Genomic DNA, 8,809 nt, shown 5'->3' on the forward strand with positions numbered 1-8,809 from the left:
TAGGTAGTAAGATGTTGCGGTGCCTAAAGATAGGATTGGATTGACATCCAAATCCAAACACACGAATAAACGAAGTCCAACTAAAACAAGGCATATATCCATCCAAACCCACCATGAAGTCTACAGCATCCAATCTAATCCATTCCAACTCCGGCAAATCCAAATCCATCTAGCATCATCCAATAATAGTGTGTGACAAAGCTGCAGGGGTTTGACTGTTAGCCTAAAACGAGCAGCCGTTTTCACAATACCTTCACACTGATTCACATGATACTTTCTCACAATCCATGAAAAAAAAAAAAGATAACTTTTTACCTATAAGATATTTTACACAAAGGTCCTTGGTGTTCTAAATCATTAAAAAAATCATACCTATTTAATAATAAGTCATTAGAAAATACCCTTTATCCCTCCAGCATAATACAAAATTAGTGTTATAGAATGCCCTTGAGATCAAGTAAACCAGTATGATTACAAGTAAACATCAATAAGATTGAAGTGTAGACTAAACCGGGCATAACTTAAGGAGACTTGTTGCCGGTAACCATAAATTAAATTTGTAGGTGGCAAAGCTAGCCATAGCACAACCCATACATCTCTGTTGAATCGCTAGGCCAAAACAACAAGAACAGCTTACAGGCTCAGGGATAAGCAACACCATAACTAAAACTTGAAATCCTTCATATGTATCAGAGTTCAGAATCCTTACAAATCATATAGATGAGTACTAATTCACTGGTCTATCATAATTCCTGCACCAAATCACACAATAATTAACGCAAGGAACATGACTGTAATTATGAGACATTTCTGGTGACAATATTGCTAAAGTGGCCAGCTCCCCCAAATCGGTCTATCTAATTCCAATTAAACATAGAACACAATTGACATTTCTGGTGATAGTATTGCAAAGTGTTGTGACGGGCCGCAAGGACGTCTCCGCCACTGCCTAGTTGGGAGAGGATGTCGATGCCCTTGCTGAGTCCAACGAAGCTTAATGGATTGTTGGATATTTAGGGCTACCATCCAAATTAGTCAAGAGTTTATTGGATCTCGTGCTGATGGATATCCACGTCCAAATGAGGCCATCCAAGTAAGTCCAAAGCGTGTTGAGTCCAATTAGACTTTTGATTATGTAAATCCAATCCTACCATTAGACGTGACTTAGATTTAATTTAGCTAGATAGATATTCAATTTTTACTAATTAATTGAATGCTCTTATCGGCTAGTCTTCTTATTAATAATTGAGTATTATTGTCTGCTCTTCTTAGATATCTGCTACTTAAAAAATATATAGTGATTTTTATATCAGATGTTCTGCTTTAGTCCTACAAACTATTCTAAACTTTATATAAATTACTTTGTTCGGCTCCTGCGTTTTACCACTGCTCGCGCACCCGCTAAACGTTATGCAGCCGCTGGGTAGTCGGCTCGTAAAAAAGAAAGCAAGAAAGCAAGAAAAGCTTGAGGCAGGCTGATTCGATCCCCTTCCCTGCTGCTTTGTTTTTCTTTGTTTTTTAATTAGCCAATGCACCCTTAAAGCGGCGCAGGAGCCACCGAGGCAGCAGCGCAGGCTTTGGTCCGTTGATTCGCCATGGATTCGCGCTTCGGCTTCCGCATCTCCTCCGGTGACGTGGTAGGTTGTTGCAGCGCGCCCCTACCTCGAGTTCTTGGTCCCGTGATTGAGCTCTTCATCTCTGGATTCATTGGGATCAGCGGTCGGGGAGCTCGCTGTCGCTGGGGGAGCACCTGTGCGCGGTGTTCTTCCCCTTGGTCGCCGTCGCCGAGGCCATCTTCTTCATCCTCACCGACTGCCTCGCCGACCTCTGCCCCGCCTCCCACAGCCGCGCGGGCGCCTCGTCCTCCGCCGCCGCTGTATTCTTCGCTGCCAAGAACAACAGAAGCTACCACCATCGACCCTTCATCCACCGCCGCGTCGGCGCGGGCGGATGGACCTCCCTCGACCTCCGCCAGCTCGCGCGCCTCGCCGACGAGTCCAGATGCTGTAAAAACACTATCTTTTATTCCCTCTTTTGTTTGCCTGGTTCCTCCGGCATTACCTCGCAATGCCGTTTGATCTGACTCTTTTTCCGCCGACTTTTTTTGGATTGAATCGAGCAAGTCTCGGTGAACGAGGTGGAGGCGCTCTTCGAGCTCTACAAGAAGATCAGCTGCTCCATCATCGACGACGGCCTCATCCACAAGGTGTGGAACCTCTCCTCTCCTCTGCATCAATTCATTCTTGCGCTCTTGTGTTGATCTTGCCTTCTTGGGTTGGATTAACGTGAGATCAATTTCCTTCACCATGTTCTTTGATCGAAAGTTTTCTTTCGATACGACAATCAAAGGAGTGAATTTTTTTAATAATGCTTTGCACTTAAACCAAGCCGTGCTCTTTGCGTGGAGAATCGGGCTTCAATCTGAAAGAAATGGGTGTTCTTAGGCCCAGGACAATGCCACTTTGACAGCTCTACATGATTTATTCTAGAAAAGAAAACATCTCTGCATGATTATTTGGTCTTCGTGGGCGATGTGCAACTTAGTACCTAGATCGATTTGAAAGTGTTGCACCGCACGCAGTGGATTTTTTTTTTTTGTCAGGGGATGTATTAGTTAGATATTGTTATGTGACAAGTACACATGGGAGCATTATAAATTTTGTTTGACAGCCCATAGGATTTTTTGCCTGTATTTTTCCATGTCGCTTTGCAATTGAACCCTAGAATAATACCCGTGTCTCAGAATGCTTGGCTGTCATGTTCCATCCTGTGCCAGCCTACTGTTTTCCTTTGATTGGTGAAGCCTGGAATCATTTCTTTTATGAAGCTAATACAGTAATAATTTTGTTTTTGACTCATGCAAGTCAAAATCAGCAAAATATTATTCAGGTTATTTTTAGCAGCATCTGTTATCCGTTCATGAAGACATGTGGGGTCAAGCAAATTTAGTTGAATAAAAAAAACAGGGAGTAGTAAACATTTGAATGCCCTTTCGTGTACAATGATTGGAATGGTCATACAAAAATTTTCTTAACTGTTCCTCTGTTGAATGATTCTTCAGGAAGAGCTCCAGCTGGCATTGTTCAAGACTCCTAGCGGCAAGAACCTTTTTCTTGATAGGGTGAGTCCTTTGTATTGCTCCCTTTTAAATGCTGTAAGTTCTTGATTTATTTACCATGTCATACACAGTGTTTCTCTATTGTTCTTTTGATTATCCTCGAATTTTTCAATTGTATGCTGCTTTCTGAGATAATCACATGAGTATCTCCATGATCCAGGTTTTTGATTTGTTTGATGAAAAGAAAAATGGGGTGATAGATTTCGATGAGTTTATTCATGCTCTTAGTGTTTTCCATCCATTGTCACTTATGGAAGACAAGATCAATTGTAAGTACACTAATTGCAGAAAGTATCTTCTTCATATTCATGTTTCAGCTACATTTACCTTGGGGCCTATCTTTCTGTATTGTTTCAGTTGCATTTAGGTTGTATGACTTGAGACAAACTGGGTTTATTGAGCGTGAGGAGGTTAGCTAAATTTTTTCCCTTCATTTATCAGTATCTTTGATGTGGTTTCTTTTCTATTATATTCTCAGTAAGATGGCCCATTGGCATGGCTTGTCTTATAGGTTAAGCAAATGGTTATTGCTATTTTGATGGAATCTGATATGAAATTATCAGATGACCTTCTTGAGGCCATTATAGATAAGGTAGGCAAATATTTTGCTGGAATTTCTGTAGTTATTTCTTTTTCACTTATGCGGATGTAACTTTGGACTTATTTTCCCAGACATTTAAAGACGCTGATGCCGACAGTGATGGAAAAATAAATCAAGAAGAGTGGAAGGAATTTGTATTGCGCCACCCTAATCTATTAAAGAACATCACACTACCCTATCTAAGGTCTGTATTAAGCTTGTGACCTTTTTGAAAAGTAGGTATGACAGGATGTCAAACACACTATTACACAAAATCCTTGCAAACTCTTATCTGCAAATTACAACAGAAGTGGTTTTTTTTAGGGAAATACGCCCATAAAGGGCTATAATTACCAGTCAAGGCTTCAGAAGTCACCACTTTTACATTACTGGTTTCTTGTTTATCTTAAAATTCAGGGACATCACAACTGTCTTTCCTAGTTTTGTCTTCAACACGGCAGTTGAAGATTGAGCAGTACTGGGGCTGCTTGAGTTGCACAAGATTCCTAAATCCTGATGACTGGTGGCTGCTGATTATGTCGACGTTCTTGTTGATATTGCTGTCCCAACGCCCAATAAGAAACAGATGCAACTCACCATGAGCACTTGCTGAAGAAAATCACCACTAATGGCCGTAGGTTAAAGCAACCATCTGAGATTCAGTTTTGCTGCAAATCAAGGCCCATTTTCGATGGTGGATCGGCAATGGATCTTCCTATTCTAATTTCTACTTGCCATTTGTGTCGAGCAAAAGATTGAGTTCGTAACTGTACACACACCATTCCTTCAGTTCTGAGAAATTTAGAAGGTATATATGTTAGATTGTACGAGGAGATCCAAAAGTTCCGGTATGCCACTTAGCATTACTACAGAAAAGGTCATCCATGACCTTCTCTCGTTACCGGTTCGAAAATAATCGACAGTGATATCACTCTCGGTTCTTTCTAAAAATTGATAGTAATAACCTAATCGGTAAAAACTGATAGTAATAATCAAGTATCATTGTCGGTTTAATTGAAAAATCGATAGTAATGTTTGATTATCACTATCGGTTTTAATCATGAACCGGTAGTGATAATAGATATATTATCATCACCGGTTTGTTATATTAATCGGCAGCAATAATAAAATGCAGTCTATCTTTGAAAATTTATAATTTTTTTCATATAGAGTTGGATGGAGACAAATTTTATATGAAAATTATACATCTTGATGAGATCTATAATTTTGTAGTTGATCAATTTTTTATTTGAAGTCATATATATACTCAAATAATCGTTTAAAGACTATTGATGAAAAAACCACGCACTTAGGCCACAAAGTAAATTGCTATATCTGATATAACATTAGTAGTAATAATTGAAAAAGTTACACATAGGACTATAAAGTTGAAAAGAGTTTAATAACTCATATTGATGAAATATATATGTAACGCTAACTTTAAGATGTAGCACTAAGTCTTAAAAATTTAGATAAATTGAAGAAAGTAAATTTTTAATCAAAAACTTCATAGACCTTGTCCACAGTCTTTTGAGCTTTTTGGGGTTAAGAAAGGTACATGTGTAATCATGTGTATTTTTTTCAGATACACTTTCTAGTTAGCTTTGAAAGTAGATGTTGAACGTTTAAATCGGATTCCGTATGTAAAAGTTAAAAATTATAGCTCTCGACGGGATGTATAATTTTGTAGTTGATAACTTTTTTTATTTAAAATCATCTATATGGCTAAATAGTTTGAATTCCATAAACTGTTCAGATATGTAAATTGCTATATTTACATGTTTCACTCTCTTTTGAGCACTAGCATCTGATATCCATTCTCAAGACTGGATCTGGATTGGGTCATTTGCCACAAAGCAAAGGTTACACAAGGTTTTAAATTAACCTAGCTAGCCCCCCCCCCCCCCCCCTAGATCATAGCGTAGCAACGGGAAAGGTAATACGGGTCAAAATAGTAAAACACGAGTCAAATTAAGATATCATCCCCTTTGCAAATGATCTCCACGTGTCCCAATAAGTGGGCTCACATGGAGCAACATAGCCTAAATTAGCTAGGTTAAGAAGAATGCCACGTAAGGTCACAATCAACGACCAAATACGTGCGGTTATATATGGCCACAACCAAGATGTTCACCAATTGGGGCTTACGGACCGTTCATTTATCCTCCCAACCAAGAGTCTTGATTCCTAAAACAAACAGAATCTCTTGAGGGACAGTTATCCAGGATCGACACCGCAAAGGAGTGGTTACAGACATGCGACCTTTGCCAAAGATATATACGCAACTAAACAACACAGACTGCATGGAGTAGTTTAAAGACCTATAGAGAGGTTTTGACTTCTACAGTAATGATAACCCATTGCAAAATGCCATCTTTCTAGAGAGGTCAGAGGATATTGCCACGATCCAATGTATTCTTTGTTGGGAAAACTGCAAATACCCCACTACAAGTGACAACTTACAAGTGTCCCATATAAATAAAATAGTTGTTCTTACCATCCTACAAGTCTATTTCTATTGCAAAAATCTCCATTTTAGGGTTATAAGTTGATGCCATGTTAACATATTTGTCGTGATGTGATCTAGAGTGCTCCATATAGGTTGCTAATATGGAAAGTTGGGGATGAGGAAGAGTCCAACGGTGCACTAAAGTCCACTAAATTAAATATGTCATTGCAATTCCATCCACAAATAAAACCGGATGAGAAGTTTAGTGGGTTGTAATATATCGTTAAACCCTCTCAATCACCTCCTATCTATGCTATCAGGGCACACCTTTGAGACTCAGTTTTGCTACAAACTAAGGTCCCCCTTCCTGTTGTCTCTAGCGTCCTCGCCAGTGGCAAGGGAGAAGGGGACAATCTCTCTTCCTCATTGTTGATGATTAGTAAACCGTCAATCTTACAAATATGTAATTAATGTAAAGGATGCTCCCTCTTGCTAAATTAAGCACTAAAAACAGAGATTGTACACAGGTTTAAGCCTCTCGAAGGATAATAACCATACGTCATGTGTTCTTGTATTGATTTTTCGAGACAAAGTATAAGGGTTATGGCTAGCTTAAATGAGATCTAAAACTAGTTGAAAGGTCATTGTGCGTCGCCTAGTGAGTTGTTGATGTAGAGATGGCAAGGAAGCGGGCGAGAACCTGCCTCCACGTCAAAAGAGACAAATTTGATTTTAATTTGAATTTGACATAGATAAAAATAAAAGGAAATTAGGTATTACAAGTATATTACTTCTTGAATTCATATATTTATATAGAAATTCAGTTAATTACATCTTGGTAAAGAAAACACTTAATTAAGAATTTAAACATGAAAAATATAAAAGAACGATTACATCATATGGCTATTACAGAAGTATAAAAGAAAAGTTTTCAATCTGATGTCGATGGGGAATGCTTGATCACTTGGAGATAGTTTAAAGTGGCCATGCATATAGATTCGTTAAGAACCCACGCATGCAGCTTGCCTGGAGAGTTGTACATGATTTGTGCATGATTTATCATTATTTTGCCTCACTTGTATTGCTTCTAACATGCATACCACACATGAATATTGATCGGTTGCATGTAGCATAACCAAAGACAAGTTGCTTCTTTGATGTCTATTTTTAGTACTAGCGTGGCTAATGTTTATGAGCTTGTGTATTTGAGACAAAGTATATCTTTTATATACTCATGTTTCTATCCGTAACATGGTATTCTTCTTTAGGACCCATGCACGTAGATCGAAATCAGAGAAAATGTATTGAAGCAAATATATATAACTTGCTTTATCCTGTATGCAACATATGATTAAATTTTCTTTTGGCTCGACTTGTATTACGATAAACACTATATGGTAATCATAAAAATAGAGTCCACATATGTAGCGTAAATGAGACGAGTGTTTGTTTATTCTCTAATTTGTATTACTACTGACATGCCGTCGAGTTGAACACGTGACATAACCAAATAAAGATGGTTTGTTAAATTTCTTTTAACATGTATGATGCAATTTGTAGCATGGTATTCACGTGTATGAGTACGAAACTCAGGTACTAGTGCATCTAATATGGAATTTGATAATGCAATTATTATGCTCGGGTCTCAATTTATATTATCGTAGGGACCGAATGAAGATTTTAAGACTAAAGCATCTCTTCAGGCCGTATCCACTAACTAGATCGAACATAGAGGCATAATCCCCGATATGAATGCATATGCACATGAATATAAAAAGCTTGGACAATATTGGGCATCCTATGCTTGTATCCGACACAAAGAACCAAGCTTAGGTGATGAAATCATTATACTCAAGCCTTTGTTTGTATCATTGTATGTACCGAATGGAGATTTTAAGACTAAAGTCTCTTTTAGCCCGTATCTGCTAACTACACCAAATAGAGAGGCATAATATTCAATATAAAAGAGAGAAATAAATAGTAACACGAACATCGTATGGTATATGAGAGGAAGGGAAATGTGCTCTTATAGTTTGTATCGCAATGACCAAACCAAAGGCAACAAGCGGATGGATTTTTTTTTTCCGAGATGAAGAAGCTAAGACTATGTTTAAGGGAATCCCTTCATAGTCCAGATTCCTGTTGTGAAAGGATTTTCATTTCCTTCAGCGCTCCAACGATTTCTCTTTAAAGTTCCATCACGAAAGGATTTCTAAGGTCATTTCCTCTAAAATAGGATTCTCTCTTATTTTCCTTCGTAATTTTTCTTAAAGAAAAGTTATTGAAGATGAGAGAAAATAAAAAAAATAAGAACAGAGAAAGAAATAAAAAATAAACAAAATAAAGAAAATATGGTTAAAGATAATCTAAGCGAATGGATTTGCTCACCTTCGCAGCGCACCACCGCGTGCAGCACTCGTTTCCTAGCACTACTCTCCTTTCTCTGTTTGTTCAGCAGTGTGCTTGGCTTGCAGAAGGTCTCGAGCGGCGGCCTATCGGTGCTCCTCGCCCCTGGCCAGCCTTCCGGTCCTCCTTCAGCCTCCCTGTGGTGGACTCGGATCTTATACATTAACGATGAATTAGTGCAAAGGACCACGGTTTACATAGCAAAACGATCCTTATGCTACAGTAGAATACATTAACTAATCATTAATTACTTCCG

General features: G+C 38.4%; 1 protein-coding gene across 1 annotated transcript; it reads left to right on the forward strand.

Moving 5' to 3' along the window:
• The first annotated feature begins 1,400 nt into the window (after positions 1-1,400).
• Positions 1,401-4,594, forward strand: LOC133914740 (calcineurin B-like protein 9). Its single transcript, XM_062357773.1, has 9 exons — positions 1,401-1,637; positions 1,718-2,006; positions 2,124-2,206; positions 3,062-3,121; positions 3,279-3,387; positions 3,476-3,528; positions 3,630-3,710; positions 3,791-3,903; positions 4,116-4,594. The coding sequence occupies exons 1-9, from the start codon at positions 1,596-1,598 to the stop codon at positions 4,168-4,170; spliced, it is 885 nt and encodes a 294-aa protein (XP_062213757.1). The 5' UTR covers positions 1,401-1,595; the 3' UTR covers positions 4,171-4,594.
• The last annotated feature ends 4,215 nt before the right edge of the window (positions 4,595-8,809 follow it).

The sequence above is a fragment of the Phragmites australis genome, chromosome 1 (assembly GCF_958298935.1).
Source record: "Phragmites australis chromosome 1, lpPhrAust1.1, whole genome shotgun sequence".
Lineage (NCBI taxonomy): Eukaryota > Viridiplantae > Streptophyta > Magnoliopsida > Poales > Poaceae > Phragmites > Phragmites australis.